Source organism: Pituophis catenifer, unplaced genomic scaffold (assembly GCF_029215685.1).
Source record: "Pituophis catenifer annectens isolate HBS135680 unplaced genomic scaffold, rPitCat1.0.hap2 SCAF_1, whole genome shotgun sequence".
Taxonomy (NCBI): Eukaryota; Metazoa; Chordata; class Lepidosauria; order Squamata; family Colubridae; genus Pituophis; species Pituophis catenifer.
The window spans coordinates 224,992,050-225,014,561 of NW_027256881.1; the positions used below are offsets into that span (position 1 = coordinate 224,992,050).

The 22,512-nt window shown below is 40.4% G+C and overlaps 1 protein-coding gene across 1 annotated transcript in view; it reads left to right on the top strand.

Moving 5' to 3' along the window:
* Positions 1-651: 651 nt before the first annotated feature.
* The window catches only part of IQCB1 (IQ motif containing B1), a 29,520-nt gene continuing 7,659 nt past the window's right edge, over positions 652-22,512 (top strand). Inside the window, exons 1-11 of the mRNA XM_070957094.1 lie at positions 652-763; positions 4,571-4,733; positions 10,806-10,935; positions 13,213-13,306; positions 13,498-13,597; positions 14,323-14,495; positions 15,096-15,205; positions 15,591-15,700; positions 18,431-18,573; positions 20,548-20,696; positions 22,046-22,171. Of these exons, the coding sequence (XP_070813195.1) occupies positions 664-763; positions 4,571-4,733; positions 10,806-10,935; positions 13,213-13,306; positions 13,498-13,597; positions 14,323-14,495; positions 15,096-15,205; positions 15,591-15,700; positions 18,431-18,573; positions 20,548-20,696; positions 22,046-22,171 (1,398 nt within the window). The 5' untranslated portion in view covers positions 652-663. The remainder of the gene's footprint in view (positions 764-4,570; positions 4,734-10,805; positions 10,936-13,212; positions 13,307-13,497; positions 13,598-14,322; positions 14,496-15,095; positions 15,206-15,590; positions 15,701-18,430; positions 18,574-20,547; positions 20,697-22,045; positions 22,172-22,512) is intronic.

Here is a 22,512-nt window from a genome sequence, read left to right on the forward strand (position 1 = left end):
CCAAGAGTGTGCGTGTGAGAGAGGGGGGGGATGGAGAGGACATTGCTGCCAGCCCTAGGTAACTCTCCAAGGTTGGATCGGAGATCTCTCTCTCTCTCCCTCTCTCTCTCTCTCTCTCTCTCTCTCTCTCTCTCTCTCTCTCTCCCTCCCTCCTCTCTCTCTCTCTCTCTCTCTCTCTCTCTCTCTCTCTCACACACACACACACACACACACACACACACACACACACACACCGTTCTTTCTTGGGATTGCAGCACAGATGCCCCTTCCAGGATTGCAAGGCTGAAGGCTTTGGATGGAGCATTTTGGGGATGTGTCTGTGCTGCGACTCTGGAGATCTAGACAGAGTTGCACAGCCCTCCTTGGCTCAACTGATCAGCGGGCAGCAATTATGGGACTGAACCTCCAGGAAGTGACTGGGGAAGGGAAAGGCTGCCTCCTGTGCTGGCCATGTCCAACCCTTCACTTGGGCTTATTTTGGGGGGAGGGCATATATTTATGCCCACCCCAAAAATCAGGCTTGGCCTTATTTTCGGGACATGTCATATTTTCGGGGAAACACGGTATTACATATTGGTTAAACTATTACTTGCCATAAAATATCACTTACTAAAGATCTTGGGTGACTTTTTTCCTTTCTTTCTGTAGTTAATGTTATGAGAAATGAAGCCACTTCCTGTGGATTCTAGAATATTGTCTCTGACTGCTCAGATTACTGAAAGTCCTGATCAGGATATTCCTGTGTTGCTGCTAAAGTTAAAAGGTAAATTGAGATCTTAGGTGTAGCACCATAAGGTAAAACTAAAACCTGCTTTTGCACCGAGCCTGCTATGCTATGATTTTAATATGTGTTTTTAATTTACATGATCAATCTTGGTGTTTTGTGTAATAGTGATCCAGGAAATGAGATGTTGGAAGGCAAATAAGGAAAAGGAGGAAAATAATGCTTGAGGCACTAAGATTGGAAACCAAGGGGAAGAAACCGAAACTATTCATATATTTCTAAATTGGTAGAATGGGCTGATTTTATGCTTCATATGACATTTTGGCCCATTAATTAATCATGGGATGAGAATTAGAATGTGTTTCTATATCTTTAAATCTAACAAAAAATTGTATGATATGAATTATATAAAAAGAGAGCCAATTATGAAGGACATAATACGGATTACTTTGAGAGCCAGGAGTTAGTGAAAAGTTAGGAATTTCGTAGCATGTTTTCTGATTAACAATTTTTATAAAAAGTCATGCTTGATCAAATCCTGAAAGCTAATATCTTTTGATAAATGTTTTACTCAGAAAAAGTATACCAGACTTATAATAAGAACTATAATTGATCTGTTAGCAAATCAGATGCATGTTGGCTCAATACACTGAGCCATAATAAACTGGTCAGCCATATTTTAGCTGTGGCTGTGCTATGCAAACTCGCTATAAATGGTGTATTTATAGTTCAGAGTATCACACAAGCCTAGAAAATCAGGTTTAGTAAATTATGGTTATTTTAATCTTGGTAAGCATATTATGCAAATACTCTGAACAAAATGAGACAGAGAATAAACCACAGTATCATTTCAGTTGGAGAAACTGTCAGTTGCTAGAGGGCTGCTCTCCAGTAAAGGAAGTTACGGCCAAAGTTGGTTCATTTCAGCTGTGCAGAATAAGGAAGTCTTACTTTCTGATTACCAGAATTCCAACTCAAAATTAGTCTCATATTACTTTATTATGGACACTGTGCACATGCCATATGTTCAAAGCATTTTCTCATTGACTAAACAGTATTTATTTATTTACATTTCTACTGTCTTCTTAATTCATTTTATACCACCAGTTTGATTTTTGTCTGCATTCTTTTTTTCTTTCTCTTTAAAATAACTTTTAATAATATATTTTCTCTCTAAAATAAAAAATAACCTTTTTGATGTGAATTACATAGCTTGCTTTTTATATTTTATCTAACAATTGGTTGCCTGTACTTTAATAACTGATGAGACAGTCCATGACCATTGTTTCAGAGATATTTCTTTACCAGATTTCTTAATATCTTCAACAATTGCAAAGTTTCTGATATTTTTAAAAATTCAGAGAGATATTCAGAGATGTATCTGCCTTGAAAATAGCCCTTTGAACCTATATAGCACAGTCAAACAGTAATTGACCACTGGAAATGTTTTATGACATTTTGTGTGATGTCGTAACCTGCTTTATGATATTGTTCGTGTCATAAAATATTTTATAAGATTTGCCAAATTTCAATTCCATGTGCGTTATGGGTCCCAGATTTTGGGTGCACTCTGTTAGTTATCCCATTTGGTTTTTCCCTATGGTGTACCATATTTTTCAGAGTATAAGACACACCTTTTTTCCCCCTAAAAGGGGGTGAAAATTTAGGTGCCTCTTATACACCGAATGTTGCCCCGCCCACCCACTGGCCCCCACCCTTTGGCCTGTGCCTCGCAGCAGTTACCTCCTTGCAAGCAAACAGCAAGAAAAAAACAGCTCCTTTCAGCTTCAACATAGATTAATCAGCACAAGTTGATTAGATCAGCCTCCCGACTCTCAGCTGATTTGCTCTCAGCTGTTTTGCGCAGGGCTCTGCTGCTTGCTGCAAAGATTGCTGGAGCAGATTTTTTTTTTTCCTTGTGCTAATCAAGCTATGATGAAAACGAAACCAAAAGTAAAGCAGGCTGTTTGCTGTTTGCTGCAACGAGGCAAAATTAGGCAGAGGCAGAGACTTTTTCTTCTTTTTCCTCACCAAAAAAGGTAGGTGCAAACAATGGGAAATTTAGGGCAAAAGAGGAGAGCTCAAGATTTTAAACACAAAAGAAAAAAAGGAAAAAAAAAGGCAAAAATAAAAATGGGAAGGAAGAAAAAGACAAAGAAATGAAAGAGAAAAATGTTATAAATATTTAGAATTGAAATATGAATAATAGTAAGAAATAAATGGGAAATCATGATTGTAAAAATGAAATGAATAATAATTGGAATATTTGTCTTTGTAGTTTTGAAATCTAGACAATGATAAGTTTTTATTTTTTTTATTTTTTTTTTAGAAATATGAATAAGTATAAACTGTAACAATGAAATACCTTTAATGGTATATGGTGGTGAAAGTAAAAAGGATTAAATTATAGCTGGGATAACAGCTAGAACATTTTTAAATTTAATTAGGAAAATTGTAACGATTGAAATATTTTTAATTATATATTGTTTTTTTGGTTTATTTGGATTTATATTGTGATGAAAATAGAAATGATTAAGTTGTGATTTGGAGAATTATATGGGCAAAACTATGTGGGTTATTGGGAGAGTTTAAGATGTGAAAATGAGTAACATAAGAGGGAAAAATTATTTGGTTTATTATTGGTAAATATAATTAATTGATTTGTAAGAAATTGGATTGCATGGAAATAATTGGAATATTCATGTTCATATTGATTAATATACAAAAAAAGATAGTTATATAATTAATTGATTTATATTAAAATGTTGAATTTGTATTAAACAATTGTAATATTACATAATTAACCAATGTGAGGTTGGATATAAAAATAGATGACAATGGGAAGGGGTATAATATAGAATAGAAGGGAAAAATTGAATTTCATTAAGATTAGAGATGAGGATGAAGGGTAATATTGGTTTTTTTTAAAAAAAGATGAGAAATAAATATGGCAAAAAGAAAATATAGAAATTGTAAATTTAATTGAAATGATTAAACAATGTTTAAATTTGTGAACCAGCCAAATTGTTCTGTCCCCGTCTCACACACTCACACAAACAGACAGCTGGGGGTTAAATAAACTGGCAGACAACCAATTCTTCCGATAAGAAGCTTGGCAGCAACCCAGTAGCTGCTTGCCAAGAACTTTACTCACAAACAAAATACACATAGTCAAGAATTGTCCAGTTCGTAAAATAAATCCAATGCCGATAATGTTGTTTCCAAAGATGCAATGTGACTTGATAGTAGTTAGTTTTGTCCGTCACAGAGTCTGAATGGCCACCTCACCCCCTTTTATACCCTGTGGGGTGTGGTCCAGTGACTCAGCTTAATCTCTGGCACGCCTTTTCTTCTGTTGCGCACGCTTATCTCTGCGACGCTGCCGAGGATCCAGCCAAGACTCATTTTTCTCATCACTATCCACCTGTGGCTGCGTGGACGTGCTTGGCCCTGGCCCTATCTCTTGCTCTTCAGCGGACACCGAAGGCATTGCCAGAGAGGAGGGTCCTGGAGAGGGAGGCCTTGCCAACTCCTCTCCTTCACTCTCGGAGTCCTCTCCTGCCGATGACACAGGCTCAGGTAGCGGAGCCACAACACAAATACTCTGTTCAAAGAAAATACATTGTACAGTATGTTTGTTTGTCTCAAAAATTAAAAAAAAACTTTTAAAAAAAAACAACAACCAAAAAAGGTAGGTGCGTCTTATACTTCGAAAAATACGGTATCTGTTCACCATGTTAAATGTTACAGAAATCAGCGTTTTAGTGGTATATGGATAGATGTAGCCCTCTGTATTTGTTATTTGTAGAGGGATCCAAACTTAAGTAGTTCAATTTTTTTTCTTAGAAATTTTAACGAGTGCATCCCCAGGAAGTAATGAATTGAAGAAAATTAAACAAGACTTATACTACTATGATCTAGTCCAGTACTGTCTACTAGTCCTTAAGAAAGATTATACAAAAGTGCCTGGAGGATGGGCTACTGCTGCCCAGATAGCAGAGATATTAAGGTAAAAATACTGCACAGTTACATAGCTGTATTCCTGCTCTAATAACTCTGTATTTGTTACAAGTAAATGCCTAACTGTGTATACACCATTGCATAGACTGACCCACTGATCCCTCCTCCCTCACTTAGCCCTTCCCATAACCCCTCCTTACCTTGACTCCACCTCCTCCATATATAAAGGCTGTGCGCAGAAGTCCAGGACCAGTTCCAAATGAGTTTACCTGAATAGAAAGAAATTGAGCAAATAAATACATTGAACTCAAAGCCTATCGTGTCTGTGATTATTGGGCAAGATCCTTGGAAAACTTACTTATCAAAATGGTAGCAGAGGATGGTTATGCCCAATAAACAGAACCAAAATCGGAAATGGAAGGAAGGATGAACACAAGGTCCACCACCAGGCTGATGGCAGAGATGGAGGAACTGGACCAGACAAACAGAAGCGTGAGGCCAAAAGAAAGTGCAGCCAGGCACGCCAGAGACAGATCACCCGAGAGAGATGAACTGAAGGACACCATACAGAAAATGATAGAAGCCTCCATAAGCAAGGATGAACTCATCGCGAAGCTCCGGGACCTTCTAGATGACCAGGGAGCAGCGATGAGCCCCCAGGAGCAAGACCACGAGGCTGCCAGACCGGTAAGACAGAGATACCCCCTGGCAGAGGCCCAAGAGCCAAACGGTTCCATTTTCGTGCCATGCTCCGGGCGGCCATCTTGGGATGGCCACCGACCAATAGGGAGCCAGGATTCAAATCCAATGGCGGGAAATGAAAGAAACCCCAGAACAAATGGGGGAACAGGCAAAGGCACCCCAGAAGGGACACACCAAGGCATCTGTAGCTCACCTCCCGAGCTCGAAGCCAGAAAGACACCTGGGGCCCCAGCAGCCGTGATAGGCCCTGCACGCAACCCCTTCACGCCAGCCATGCACCCCAGAGACACCGCCGCGAACCGAGGGGGCTACGGGGGGGCCATTGATGATAGCACACACCCCCAGATACTCCACACGATGACCAGCCCCCACGAAGACAACTGCAGGGCACCAACCATGCTTGAATCATGCAGATGGCAGGACTCGAACCCAGCACCCGCAGCACCAAGCATAAGAGGCCCGAGGGGAAGAGGCCACACCTGCTACTCAACCCCCATGTGGCCTCCGCCCGGCCTACTCATCTGCCCAGGGACCAGCAATCAAGGATCGGGGCCCACCGCAGCCACCACGCCCCAGAACCCCAGAAGTCCTCGACTTACGACCGCCTCGCCTCCTCGCCTCTCTCCAGCCCCCTGCATGGATCCGGACGCCCAGCGATGGATGCCTGCCTCCAGAGATGAAGCCGGACACCCCAGGAGTGAGATGGGACCCCCAACTGGAGGCCTAGGCCGAGGCCTAAGAGCAGCAACAGCCAGCTACTCCCCCACCGGCTACAGTAGCGAAATGGGCCTCGCACGTGCTCAGTTGGCTCCAGCAAGAAGAGAAGGAGGGAACATAAATCCAAGTCTGTGCAGAGCTGCAAACTGCATACCCAAGCCATATTGTGAGTTCCCTCACCTGAGACACCATGGGCAGCAACAGACTGTGAGTAATTCATCACACAACTCAGGGAATTTACCAGCTAACTTTCCCACTCTTAAATTAGACGGATCGAACCTCATGCAGTGGAATCACCAACTCCAGGTTTTATTTTTAAAAGAGGATCTATTGTTTTTAGTTGATGACCCCCCCACAAAACCTTGGACTTTAGAAACAGATTGCTTGCATCACAGGGCTTACTATTTAATTATAGCAAGTATCCCACCAGGTGTATACCCCAGCCTAAGCCATTATCTGACTGTGTCTGAGATACAGCAGAGAATATTTAATCTGTTCTATAGTAAAAGCGCTGCCACCACAGCAAGGATATCCAGGGAATTCCACTCTGCCAGGCATAAAGCGGGGACTCCCATGGGTGAACATATACTGAACCTGAATGCCACAAGGACTGAACTGATACAAAGGGGGGAGGATATATCCGAAGAGAGCATGAAGAGCATAGTCATCAACTCCCTGGACTCCAGCTGGGACAATTTTATAATGCAGCTGGATAGCATAGGCTTAGGCCACCTCACACTCGAGTCACTGACAAATAGGATAATAGCAGAAGATAGCTTAAGGAGGGACCGCTCCATCAGCCGCAGGGACAGCAGGCCAACTAAGAAAGTTGAGTTCCAAACTAGGAACCTAGACTACCCAGAATGCTTCACTTGTGGCTCAAAGAATCACTACAAACGGGATTGCCCAAGAAACTCAAGGGGAAGGGACCACACCTACCAAAGGGAAAGGGAAGGCAGGAAGCCAGGGCTCCCCGATAGATCCCCATCAGACAACAGATACAGGCGCAGAGACTCCCCCGACCCAAGGAACAGAAGGGGAAGTAGGGACAGCTCTAGGGAGAGCCGACCAGGGTCCATGTATGGGATCGGGGAGAACGCACACACACACTCACAAACCAGGGAAGGAGAAACATGGCTCATCGACTCGGGAGCCACCAACCACACAACTCATGACATAAAGATACTGACCTCATTCACAAAGGAAAACTACCACATTAAGGTGGCCAATCAAAACAAGGTCCTAGTGACAGGGAGAGGAAACACGTTCATAAGCGGGATAGGCAAAGTAGAGGGGGTATTACTCATACCCGAAATACCCCACAACATTTTAGCACCGCTTAAACTGAGCAAGGACATGGGCATAGAGACCACCTTCAAAGAGGGAGAAGCCTACCTGACCAGAGACAGGGAAAACATCGGCAAAATAGTCATTAATGGAGGGCTAACATACCTCCACCCTAAAAAGAATAACCAGACCCAAGTTATCGCCCAACTAGAAAACACTGAGAATAAAGTCAACACACATGTTGAGGCAGAGGGGGGCAGGGAAGACGACCCCACCGAAGGCAACACGACACACAGAGGGAAATTGCTGATAGGCAAACCCATTCACGATGACTGCGCCCATTTGCTACACAGAAAATTGGGCCATGCCAGCTTCCCAGTCATCCAAAAAATGACAGAATGTACCAGTGATTTGAAAATAAAAAACTGCAAAAACTACTTAGAGTGTTCTATATGTAAATCATCTAAGTTAAAAACCAAACCCAGACCTAGAAAAGCCACCCGTACTACCAATTCTATCTTCCACCTGGTACATATGGACATTGTGGGCCCCATGAAGCCCTCTATAAAATACAAAAGGAGATATTTTCTGACAATAGTAGACGACTACAGCCGCTATGGCTTTGTGTATACCATTAATCATAAAGACGAGGTATTCCAAAAATTTAAAGAGTTTTATAAGAGAGTGGAAACGCAACACAACACAAAGATAAGGCAAATAATGACAGATAGGGGGTCTGAGTTCTTATCGAGGGAATTCTCGAACTGGTCAAAGATGCACGGGATAATACACTACAAGACTTCTCCCTTTTCCGCGTTCCAAAATGGAGTCGCAGAGAAGAGGAATGGAGTCCTACAAACAATGATGAGATGCGCCCTAGAGGATGCGGGGTTAGGACAGCCATTCTGGGCGGAAGCTATCAACTACTCAAATTATACGCTGAACAGACTCTGGTCTAGCGTAATAGGGAAAACACCTTATGAGGTGATGTACGACCGAAAACCAAAGATTGCGCACCTGCACATATTTGGAGTCACGGCGGATGTGCACATCCCCAGGCAACTGAGGCGAAAAGGAGACAAGGTCTCCAGGAGATTAAGGTTCATGGGGTATGAACCAGGCACAAAAGGTTATAGATTCATTGACAGGGACAATAGGTTCATCGTATCCAGAACAGCGGTGTTCCACGAGAACGCCAACTGGTCTAAGATACACCTCAACGAGACACTCATCAGACAGGAAGACACAAACGAATCAAGGGACGAAAGCAAACCCATCACATTAGAAGCAAATACACAAGACAGACAAAGACCAAGACACCATGAGGTAGCCACCAAGGGGTGGAAGGAAGACCACCCCATCATCAAGGTAGACACGGTCACAGAGAAGGAGGCCAAATACATGCACGACACCGACACAAGACCCATGAGACCTATCAGACCCAACAGAAACAAAATGCCCAAGAGGTTTAAAGATTATGTCATGTCCATTCACCCAAATAGAACAACACCCAACTCATACGAAGAAATCATTAGTCTGCCGCAGGTAGAGAGAGATAAGTGGGAGCAAGCTATAGAAAGGGAGATGGCTAGCCTGCGCGAACTGAACGTGTACACCCCCTCTAAGGTCCCAGCCGATAAGACACTCATAGGCACGAAGTGGGTTTTCAAAATCAAGGAACTCGAAGACAACAAGGCCCTCTACAAGGCTAGACTCGTAGCTCAGGGGTTCGCCCAAAGGTATCCAGACGACTACACGGATACCTACTCACCCACAGTTAGGGCAGAAAGTGTCAAAAGCGCCCTAGTAGTTGCATCTATCTTAGGCCTAGAAGTCTACCAATTTGACGTTCAAACCGCATACCTCCATGCGAAGTTAGACAAAGAAATATACGTCAGGGCACCCCCAGGGAAAGGCGCGAAAGAGGGAGTCACTTGGCTACTAAACAAAAGTTTGTACGGTTTAAGACAGTCCGGGAAAAGATGGTATGAATGCCTAGCCAAAACACTCAGGGACATGGGTTTTACCGCCACATCAGCAGACCTCTGCCTCTTCGCCAAGAGGGAGGGCACATCGATCGAATACGCACTCGTTTACGTAGACGACATCCTGTACATGGGGCAGCACAAGCAAAATTGCGATAAATTCGCCAGAGAACTGGGGAAACAATTCACACTCAAGACCCTAGGGAAAGTCAATAAGTATCTAGGAGTACAAATCGAGAAAACAGAGAACGGGTTCAAGGTTTCTCAAAGGGAGAAAATATTAGAACTTGTACATAGATGCAACATGAGGGACGCTAAACCATGTGAAACCCCCATGCAAACAGACTTCTTGAAACATATGCACGAAGAGGGGGAGTCATTTAAGGACAACACCTTGTATAGATCTGTCATTGGATCCCTCCTGTATATTGCCAATTGGACAAGGCCCGATATCAGCTTAGCTGTTAATTTATTATCCAGACATGTCAGTGAACCCAAGGTATACCACTGGGAAGGGGTGAAGCGAGTAATCAGGTACCTGAAACATAGCATAGACGCGTACCTATGCCTGGAACCATCCAAATCCAAAAAACCGGCGCTGACCTGCTATGCGGACGCTGACTGGGCAGGTGATACCAAGAGCAGGAAAAGCACATCAGGTTATGTGTTCCTCATCAATAACTGCCCGGTACACTGGTATACTGGCAAACAGAACCTGGTTGCCACATCCACGGCAGAAGCAGAGTACATCTGCCTATCAAAGGCAGCTAACAATTTAGTGTGGTTCGATGACCTGCTCTCTGAAATATGGACTGAACCGGCTTATCCTATAACTATCCACGAGGACAATAAAGCAGCCATAGACATCTCCAACGCAGAAGCAGTGGGTCAGAGGTCCAGACATATCGACATCAAGCATAAGCATGTCAGGCAACTATCAAATGTAGGTTTTATTAGGGCCGTACATTGTGAAACCTCTGAGCAAGTCGCGGACATTCTAACGAAACCATTACCAAACAAGCAACACACATATCTCACATCAAAACTAGGGGTGACCATGCCGGGTACGAATCAACCCCGAATGTTAGGCATTTAGAGGGGGATTTGTTACAAGTAAATGCCTAACTGTGTATACACCATTGCATAGACTGACCCACTGATCCCTCCTCCCTCACTTAGCCCTTCCCATAACCCCTCCTTACCTTGACTCCACCTCCTCCATATATAAAGGCTGTGCGCAGAAGTCCAGGACCAGTTCCAAATGAGTTTACCTGAATAGAAAGAAATTGAGCAAATAAATACATTGAACTCAAAGCCTATCGTGTCTGTGATTATTGGGCAAGATCCTTGGAAAACTTACTTATCAGTATTAGCCTATGGCTATACTATTTGCAAATTACTGAGGGATTTTTTTTTCTTTTCCTTCTCAGTCAGTGTTGTGTAGGTCTTGAGGTGAAAACAGAACGTGAAGAGTTTTACAGTAAACTGCTTCCTTCTGCAGTAGACAGCCTCCTCTTTTTGGGAAGGCGTTTGCAAGCACAATTTGTTCGGGCAATCAAGGTATTTGAGCCATTTTGTAATATCTTGACATACTAATACAGGCAGTCCTAGACTTACAACAGTTCATTTAGTGACAGTCCAAAGTTACAACGGCACTGAAAAAAGTGACTTAGGACAGTTTTTCACACGACTGTTGCAGCATTCCCATGGTCATGTGATCAAAATTCAGATGCTTGGCAACTGGCTCATATTCATGACTGTTGCAGTGTCCTGGAGTCATATGATCACCTTTTACAAACTTCTGACAAGCAAAGTCAATGGGAAAATCAGATTCACAACAACTCTATTACAGTGATGCACTTAACTGTGGCAATAAAGGTTGTAAAATGGGACAAAATTCACTTGTTAACAAGTGAATTTTACTTTACCCTTAGCAACAGAAATTTTGGACTCAATGGTGGTCATAAGTTGAGGACTACCTGCATAGAAAAATGTTGATATTGGTAGGTGAGGGTTCCCACCTGTTCTAATACCTGGCCTAAAAGAAGAAGAAAGGCACGTTCTCTCTGAGAATGTCTGAATCTCTTTCAGATGAACAGAGGATATTGTTGCAGCAAAAGGTAGAAAGCTGTATCAAACTGCACCCTGTAAGTCAGTAATACCTGGCCTAAGTGACACTTACCAAGAAATAATTTATATGCTAGACTGTTACCAAAGCTGTGCATTGTCCCTTTTTGATAATGGATGATAATACTCTGCTTGACAATATGGACAAGGAAATTGTTGAACTTATGAAAATGCATCCACATATAGCTTCATTAATCGTTTATTCAGAGTAACAGAACATAGAATTGTGGCAAATATTAGACCTGCCTCTGGCTGTAGGCTGATGCTACAGTAAATGTTGCCAAGGCAGATATTCTGCTGTTGTCTCTTTATGTATTGTTTTTCCTTTTGCAATGTATCTGTACTTACATTTTCAAGCGATGAGAGTAACGATACATAATACAGTAAATTCTAATAATTGTATTTGTCCATTTATTTGCATGTTTCTGATAAAACAAAGAACAGAAACTAATAAAACAGCATTTGCTTTGCAGTATTTTTAATACCTGAAAAATACATACTACACTAACAGATTTCACAAAATGCTCACACTGCATCTAATTTATGGCTGTACAGACGTGTAGTTTCTAATTCAAAACACAATAAAAGTATTCCAGTTGATTTAGCATTAACATTTCTTCCTCCCTTAACACTTAATGTCATATATCAGCTTTCAACCTAAGTTGAACTACATCTCTCATCAGCCTCAGTATCATTCCTAATAGGAATCATGAAAGTTGATGCCCCAACCATATTAAAGGTCACAAATTCAGTAAAAATAAAAATATCCAACATTCCATGTTTTTAAGATAATTGTGATGTACAGTACACTTTTGCATATTAGTTATTGCTAAGAGACATGCTGGATCCTGCAAAGAAATACCTTATACTTGGTTGGAACCAGGGGTGAAATGCTACCAGTTTGCTGTGGTTTGGGCAAACCAGTAGTGATAAAAATTAAAAGCGAAAAAAAAAAGTGAACTGGTAGTAAAAAAAAAAAAAGCTACCAGTTCGGGCAAACCAGTAGTTTAAAAAAGCTGCCGGTTCCTCCGCACTGGTATTTCTGACGATTAGCTGTGCACCGTGGTTTAGCTTTGCTAGAAAGCAGGAAATCCTGCTTTCTAGAAAAGATAAATCACACGTCACAGCTGATTTCCCCCCCCCCTCACTGTTCTACTTACCTTCCCAAGCCTCCTTTTGGCACGTACTGTGCATGTGCACACGCACAGCATGCACCAAAAGGAGGCTTGGGAAGATAAGTATAACAGCAGGGGGGGAATCAGCTGTGCAGCGGGGTTTAGCTTTGCTAGAAAGCAGGAAATACTGCTTTCTAGCAAAGCTAAATCGCGCACCATAGCTGATCCCCCCCTGCTGTTCTACTTACCTTCCAAAGCCTCCTTTTGGCGTGTACTGTGAATGCTTGTGCGCACACAGCACGCGTAATGTGCGCACTGTGCATGTGCACATTTGGCATGTGGGGTGCATGCACGGCCAGTGAACCGGTAGCAAACTGGTTCGGATTTCACCACTGGTTGGATCAGTCTCAGAATAAGAAGGAAAAAGATTATTTTCTTAAGGTGCCTATGCTGACACTTAAGTAGATCCCAGTCCCTTTCTCAGTTTTAGAAGAATATCATATTTTTAATAAGTATAGCTTGAGGGTATAATCACTATTTAATTTATGTTTTTCAAGAATTTTAATCATAAGTTTTCCTTTATGTTTTCATTAAGGATGAAAAAAGGAATGAATTTCTACATTGTTTCAGGACAGTGACTGATGCCATCTGTTGGTTGTGTAGAGGTCACATCCATCTAGTAGAAAATGGTAAGGGAAGAAAAGCCCTTGAATAACAAGCCAATGAATAACATTCATTGGGTATGAATGTTATTATAGTTTCTGATTCACCTGTGATCTGCATTTAGAGGGTTGCTGTTAGCTCCCACTCTCCTCCCCTGAAATAAAATTTAGCATAGATTGAACTTCTGTTTGAAATAGATTTCCTGTTTTTGCACTAGTGCTTCAAAATAAACACTTCCAGCAATTGCTGACAACTGATGATGCTGAAACAACAACCCAGACTCTGTCACTCTTGCAGAATATTTTAAGGACCAATAGGTAATTATATACCAAAGTGTATCTTTTTAACATTAAAAACAATTAGTTTGAAATTCATCCTAAAATATGAATAGCTCCTCCAGGTTAATTAGCTTTTCATCTTCATAATTCCATATTCTTCATTCTAAAACAAGAGATACAAGATTATAGCTATAGTTTAAAGCTAGCGTCCTCCCCCCCCCCTTTATTTTTTTGTTAACTGGTGGACATGTTTGGCATGTTGGACATAGGTGGAGGCTTTCACAAAATGAATGCTGAGAGAGGTGCGTCCCTATTCATGAAATGATTATTGCAGGGATGTAGCCGGATATAGAGCATCTGTTGGGAAAAAAATGGTGCCTGCCAATACTGTCCTTGAGAGACTCCTATTATTTTTTCTCAGTAGCTCTTGGGAGCCAGTGTAGAACATTGCCAACTGAAGCATCAGACGGCTTCAGTTACCTATTATTTCTCTGTTCATAGGATGCTCATGGGGCTCATTTGCAACATGCCACCTTCTCATTTATTACATTTTTTAAATTGTAAAAGGCAGATGTGGTGGGAAACCTGACATGCATCAAATAAATGGATATTGGAGTCCCCTGACGTTTGAGTTGGTAGAGCCTCATTCAAAGGATTTAGTGTATTTTTATATTACAATATGGTTGGGGTTCGTCTAATCCTGCCCCATTTCCCATCCACAATTTTTATTCCAATATGATTTCCTCTCTTTCTGGATTTCTCAGTAAAGCATTAGTTCAAATAACTGAAGAGGCCCTGCACTTCCTTCTGGATGAACTTATTTACAAGATTTCCTCTACCACCAACCCTGCCAGAGGAAATGCAACTGTTAAACTGTTACTTTTGATCACAGAATCTGATGCCCAACTTGTTATCACAGTGAATGCTCGCTACAAAGGTTTGTCCAAAAAAATTGGATTTTGAAAAATATTATAGAATAATAAATGTTGGCATTGAACATTCCTTGGAGTAACTGTAATCCAAACAGTTTGTTACATGTATTGGTTCTCCAGCTTTAGCACTCATGTTATTGATTGTAAAATGTATTAATTGGGCATTGTTTTGAAACAGTGAATATTATGGGTGAAGTCCTGTAAAGGAATCTATCATTATGTATAGTAAAACAGGTATAATTGAAGGACATAATATGTATATATGTTTTATATTGCCATAATCATATACTAGAAAAAGCAATGGATATATTTATTTATTCAGTCAGTCAGTCATTTATTATGAGTGTATATTCTTCCTTTCACCTGCATTCAGTGCAGGAAGTTATATTACCATGTCCTGTACAATCAATCCATTAATTAATTAAGCTTTTCTTTGGCTCTTTCACTACTTCTTGCCACTGGTGTACATTTAGTGTGGAACATTCTAACTCTTATCTTAGTATCTGTGCCACTAGTAATTTATAATTGACATCTGTAGGGTGAATAAACAAGCACTTTTTCTTAACCAAGTAGCATATTTATCTTAGCACATCTCATTTATTAAGGGCTACATACTCTTCTAAGCAAGCAATGGACTGGCAAAGGATTTGACAAGAATCTCAATCAATTGCTGGACTTGCTGGATGCAGAAAACTCCAGTTCTTGTGATCCACAGGTACGACACAGGTATACTGTGTGTTTTGTAGAAAGAATTCTGTGTATGGTGGAGGTAGCTCATGTTAGATCTTATCCAGTGTATTCATACGTGTTTCATAATTTCTAATCTGGTCACATAATTGGAATGTGGCTATGTGAAGGAGAACTATTGTAGAAGCATTCTGAAATTGTAAGCTTAATTCTTCATAGAGAGTTTGCCATATCTCCAAGCCTGGAACAGATCTCTTTCTAATTAGATTATAAACCAGCCTTGGTTGGAATGTAGACTAGAAAATTGTCAAATCAAATAAAGTTCATAGAGAATGTACATTCTTAACATCTACAACCATTTAATTACCACACGCAGTAGTTGAAAAATAAATAAGCTAATTTGTTGATTTCAGAAAATGCATCAAGCAGCGTGTTTAATCCAAGCATCTTGGAGAGGATATCAGACACGAAAAAGATTAAGGCAGCTTCCAAAAGCTATAACTATCTTGCAAAGGAAATTTAGGTAAAACTCTGGGTTTTTTAAAGTGAAAACAATATTGTATTGTTAAAATGGCTTGGAAAGTAAAGCTACAATATAAGGATTTTCCAGACCTCCCATCCGGCCAGGGACATCAACATAGGTATGTATTTACTGAATAAAATCTCCATGTGTATGTTTTTTTTTAATCTGGAGATATCCAGAGGCTTTGGAGGAATAAGCTTATACCAGTATTTAAAGTCACAATAGGCATAATTTCTCTGTGTTGATCTTCTAAGAAGAAACTTGTTTCTGAAGAATTAGAGTGAAAGAATTAGATTAGAATTTCTTCACTCCCTTCTGTATTTATGCATTGTCTGAGGCTTACATATTTTTCCTATTATTTATTTATTACATTTATATAGTGCCCATCTTATCTAGAGGCAATTTTGTTAATACTACTATGATTAATTCCTTTCTTTGCATTCAGTATTTGCAGATATTCTGGTAAAGATATGGTGCTGAATTGGAATTATTTTATGGCTTTATATCCCAATTATTTTTATTTGTTAATGTTTTTTTTTATTGTGGTTGGACTATGCTATAACCATACCCTGATTTATTTATAAAAATACCAAAAGTTCTTAATTGGTACTTGTTTGAGGAATCCACTAGAGGGCAGATTTCATTCATGGATTTTCAGCCCTGCAGATTATTTTCAAAATGAAAATTCCATGCTTCATTGCTACACTACACTCTATATAGTGTGGTGTATACTACTATATAAGGTATAAATTATATTGCCTGATCCCAGCATGCATAGATGGAGTATGGAGCACCGGGGAACTGCCAGAGGACTGGAAAAGAGCTGATGTAGTTCCCATCTTCAAAAAAGGAAAAAAAATAGATCCAGGAAACTACAGACCTATCAACCTGACCTCAATAACAGGGAAGATTCTGGAAAAGATAATCAAGCAACGAATCAATGAACACCTAGAAACAAATAAAGTAATAACCAAAAGCCAACGTGGATTTGTCAAAAACAGATCATGCCAGACTAATCTCATTGCATTCTTTGACAAAGTGACAAAATTAGTGGACCAGAGGAATACTGTCGACATAATGTACTTGGACTTCAGTAAGGCATTTGATAAAATAGACCATAACATACTACCAGATAAAGTAGAAAAATGTGGGTTAGTCAGCATCACCATCAGATGGATTTGTAACTGGCTGACCAATCGCACTCAACGTGTAGTCCTCAATGGAACTGCATCTACATGGAGGGAAGTATGCAGTGGAGTACCCTAAGGCTCTGTTTTAGGCCCAGTACTCTTCAACATCTTCATCAATGACTTGGATGAGGGGATAGATGGGGAACTCATCAAATTTGCAGACGACACCAAGCTAGCAGGAAGAGCCAACACTCCAGAAGATAGGCTTAAGATACAGAAGGATCTTGACAGACTTGAACATTGGGCGCTATCTAACAAAATGAAATTCAGTGGTGAAAACAATTAATCAGTGGAACAACTTGTCTTCAGAAATTGTGAATGCTCCAACACTGGAAGTTTTTAAGATGATGTTGGATAACCATTTGTCAGAAGTGGTGTAGGGTTTCCTGCCTAAGCAGGAGGTTGGACTAGAAGACCTCCAAGGTCCCTTCCAACTCTGTTATTCTATGCTAAATAAATAATTTGTGTATATGTATGTGCATTTTAGTCACTCTTGACTCCAGGGGACCGCCTAAACTAATCCCTGCAGTTTTCTTGGTAATATTTTCAAGAGTGATTTGCTCTTGCAATTTTCCTGGGCCGAGATAGAGAGTGACTGGCTCACAATCAACCATCTGGCTTTATGCCCTAAGTAGAATTAGAACTCACTGTGTCCTAGTTTCTTGCCTGGTACTTTAACCACTATGCCAAAATGACACTCTCATATACATAAGTGTGTGTGTGTGTGTGTGTGTGTGTGTGTGTGTGTTAAAAGAATGCTTTTGTTTACTCTTCATGTGATTCTTCTCAGAAGTGCTTAATTGCCATTGCTGAAAACAGCTGAAGTAGATCTTGCTTTTAGATTCAACTAAGTAAACTAAGGTTTACTATCACATACTAGCATACCTCATTAAGAACTATAAAATAATATGGGACCAGAGGAAGACACGGCCATGTCTTCAAAATGGAAGGGCAAGGAGGGCAGGAGTCTAGGCAGTCACTGATGAGTTTATTTTTGATATTCAGAATTTAGAATAGGTATTAAACTGGGGCCTAAAAATAATCCCACAAGAATTACCTAGAGATTGTAAAATTAATCAAAAATAATGCCGTTCCTTTAAAAATAGCCCAGACCTCCCCAGATAAAAAAGATTCCCAAAAATATGGCTTTGTCCACTCTGGGGAGGATTTGTTTTGGCTATGTCTTGTGGAGCAATCTATTTCCTTTTTTCCTCCATCAGGCAATTAAGAGTGAATGTCAGTAATACACTAAGAAACAAATAACATTGCAATTAATTGTCCTTAATTGCTTAAAGGAGTTTAAGCAGAGCTGAATGGCCACTTCTCAGGAACACTATAGTAATAGGCAGGAAGCTGGACTTCATGATGTTTGAAGTCCCTTAACTCTTTCTGTCTACAAATGGCTAGGCAACTTTGGTCTGTGGAAGAGCAAATGGCAGAAATTCTCATGACTTAGCCTTAAACTGTGCTAAAACTGGAAACAGTTTAAATGTTGAAAACAGCATTTTCAGTGGGTTGTTTTTTTTTTACTTGTTTATAGAGCTAAAAGAGAAGAGGAATTACAAAGTTTAAAAAGACAGAGAGAAGAAGAATGTCTCCGTCAACAACTGCAGCTTCAGAGACAAAGAGCCATGAGGCTGTTTCATGAGCGGCAGCTGACGCTATTGGAAATTGTCCATGCAGGTATAATTATTACAGAACCATGAGGAACCATTAGGGGACACGTATCCCTTTTACTTTAATTTTGATTTTTTTTTATCTTTGCTTTATTCCCCAAGGTGACATCATTGATGCTCTAAAGCAGGGGTCCCCAACCTTGTGAATCTCAGGGACCACCAAATTCAGAATTTTAAATCCCTCAGACCACTAATACGAATCTCTCTCTGATTCTCTCTTTCATTCTGTCTCTCTCTCTCTCTCTCTCTCTCTCTGATTCCCTCTCTTTCATTCTCTGTCTCTTTCTCTCACTCTCATTCTCTCTCTGATTCTCTTTCTCTCTAATTCTCTCTCTCTTTCATTCTGTCTCTTTCTCTCTGTGTCTCATTCTGATTCTCTCATTCTCTCTGATTCTCTTTCATTCTCTCTCTCTCACCCACTCTTTCTTTCTCTCATCTCTCTCCCCCTTTCTCTCATCTCTCTTTCTCTCTCCCACATTCTCTCTCTGATTCTCTCTCTTTCGTTCTCTGTCTCTTTCTCTCTCATTCTTTCTCATTCTGATTCTCTCATTCCCTCTGATTCTCTCTTTCTCTTTTTCTCTTTTATTCTCTGTCTCTTTCTCTCTCTGTGTCTCATTCTGATTCTTCCTCATTCTCTCTCTCTCTCTCTCTCATTCTCTGATTCTCTTTCATTCTCTCTCTTTCTCTCCCACTTTCTCTCATTCTCTCTCTCACTCTTTCATTCTTTCTCTTTCCCCATCTTTCTCTCATCTCTCTCCCCCTCTTTCTTTCTTTCTTTCTCTCTCTCTCTCCCACTTTCTCATTCTCTCTCTCTCTTTCATTCTCTCTGATTTTCTCTCTGTCATTCTCTTTCTCTCTCTCATCTCATGGACCAGCCAGTATCTTGGGGCTGAGAGGAAGTCAAGTATCTGCCCGAGAGACCAAGGTGCACGGAGCACCAACAAGGGCCAGAAGAAATGGCCGCGAGATCCAGCAAGAGACGAAGCTTCGCTCCCGCTCTGGAATATGGAGCAAATCTCCATCCCTTGTCCTTCCCTTGCCAGGCGAGGAGTGACTGGGAAGGGAGGGCAAGGGGCAGGGATAGCCACTGTTGGGTTCAGACGACAGGAAGCCACAACAGGGGGAAGAAACAGCCCGGGGTTGCCGCCACCCATTGCTTCGACCCACCTGCACCGCGCCCCCTCCCCTTGCACCATTACATCATTCCAGCCGGCGAGGGCTGAGTTGCAAGTTGCACAAACCTCCCTCTACAGTGGAGATTTACAGCCCCACCATGAGCTGTCTAGCCAATATTCCAGAGCTCTAGTCACAGGACTGGCCATTTCTCATCTTGGAGCAGCTCCTCCACCCAGGTGCGCCGCGGACCACCATAATTTTCTCACAGATCACTGGTTGGTGACCACTGCTTTAAAGGACTTTTATAATTTATGATGGATCTATTATCAAAGGAATAGGGCAAAATGTGTAGTAAAAAGTTGACTAAAAAAGGCATAATTCAGGATAGGTGCATTAAAATGTATATGAATCATACAGTACATGTTGTATTTGGTATAACATCTATATAATGCACAAATAGAGGATGGGGCTAGCACAATAATAATGTATTATCAAATATTTAGGTATTATAAATGAAATCACATCTGTAATAATCATGTTATAATATTTCCGGTCCTGTCGTATTAAAACTTAGAATTCAGTTGCAATCTCTGGGTGGAGTACAAATTGGGGGGCTATATCAATTCTGTGATGTCATATTGTGCATATCCATGAGGTAGCAGATAAACTTGCTTTGCCTAGATGGCTATGGTCTACAAAATGATGGTGCAAGTAACTATAGTGGTTTTCTGTTTTAAAAAAATGTTTTACTCTAACCCTGTATGGTTTCTCTTCTGCATTTTTAATCTAGCTGGAATGAAATTCAAATCTCTGCTTGTATGAATTCTGATTTTCTAATAATGAATATATGCTCTTTATCTCCCAGGTCAAATAGATAAGCATATGCATGAAATGAAAGAGAAAGCAGCCCTAACCATCCAAAGATACTGGAGAGCATTTAAAGCAAGGAGAAATTTTCATCAGCAAAAAAGAAATCTCAAGGAATATAAAGCAGCTGTCCTCATTCAGAGAGCGGTCAGTATGCAAATCAACTGTTGGTATGATACAAAACATTTTGCATCAGTATATTAAAAAAAAAAACATCTCAAATTCAGGACCTCCCCTGCATCTTCTAACTTAAATTTGTAAATTAAGATGTTCATGGAACACTGCTGTCTACAAAAATCTAAGTACTTTATTAAAAGCAATGTTTCAGAAGGTCCGGTCTGCAAGACTTACATTGGAACAGTATTTAAATAGCATATTTAAAACTATTCTTGTTTTTATAATCTTGCTACCAGTTAGTCAAATTATTCCTTACATCAGTGATGCTCTAAATTAAGTGGCTTGAACCAGGCTGTCAGTATTGAAGTAAATCTTGTTCTAGCTTTATCTGCCTGAAAAAAAGGTTCAAGAGGAAAAAAAAAAAAAAAACCCTGTGATTTTGTCACAACTTTTTTTTTTTTTTTTAAATTTGATTTATATGCCGCCCTTCTCCGGAGACTCAGGGCGTCTTACAATGCGCTAAGCAATAGCCTTCATTCTTTTGTATATTTATACAAAGTCATCTTATTGCCCCCACAACTGGGTCCTCAATTTACCTACCTTAGAAAGGATGGAAGGCTGAGTCAACCTTGAGCCTTGGCGAGATTCGAACCTGCAGTAATTGCAGGCAGCTGTTCTTAATAACAGGGTGCTTTAGACCACTGTACTACCAAGGCAAAAATGCTGCTGTAGATACTAATTAGCAAAGAAAATACTGAGGTACATTGATTCTTGATATCTTTTACCGAGGATATTCTTTTTTTTTTTTTATGGGTTTATGGACTTCCTACATAGTGTGTTGGCCAAAGAAAACCCTAAATTTAATATTTCTTCTTCAACCCAGTAATAAGTGGCAATTCTAAATCTAATCTCTGTAATTACTTTATGGTTCAAATAAGTCCCTTCTTGATGTCTTTTTTAAAACATGTGAAGGCGAAACTTTAGCTGCATCTGCAGCTGTAATGTTTTCCCACCAGTTCAATTTCAGGACTTACTAGAATGAGTTGTAAAGAATGAGTGTCATTCATGGAGGATTAGGGCTCATGGCCAGCATTACAGGATCCATCTCCTTTCCCATGCGTGAAGAGGGTGTGGAGAAAACTGCTGGGTCCAGGATATGGCAGTTGTTTTAGGAAGATACACTAAAAATGTTCTAACATACGTAGCTGTTTAAATGTGATCCATCAGGATTGGTCTTGCATTGAAAATAGCGTTGATGTAACATTTCGTTTTCTAAAATTTCCATGCTCACTAAGAAGGTATTCCATGAACCTGACCTACGTAAATATTAAGATTCTGTAAAGGGTTGACACTTTTTATTAATATTTTGTTTCAATAAGGTGCTTAAATTCTTGGAAAAGAAAAGAAGAAAGGCATATTCTCTCTGGAAACAGCCTGAATCTCTTTCAGATGAACAGAGGATATCATTGCAGCAAAAGGTGGAAAGCTATATCAAATTGCACCCAGTAAGTCATCATTACATCCCTATCCCCTGGATGGTCTCAAAAGTGTTTTTTTTCTTCAAAAGGCAACTGGACTGGTTTTTCCTTGAGGAAGAAGAAGAAGATGTTTTGCTTTTCATCCAAGAAGCTTTGGGCCTTTGAAGCATCCCACAGTCATATGACTACATTTTAAATAGTTTTGCTGAAAACTGGCATTTACATCTGGTTTCCGCACCCATAGTAGACCATTGATTCACTTAAGGGCCACATTCACTTGATGACCACTGTGATTTGCTTAATGACCTTTACAAAAAACTTTGTAAAATCAGGTTGGTCATGTGATTGACCCATTTTACAGCTATCAA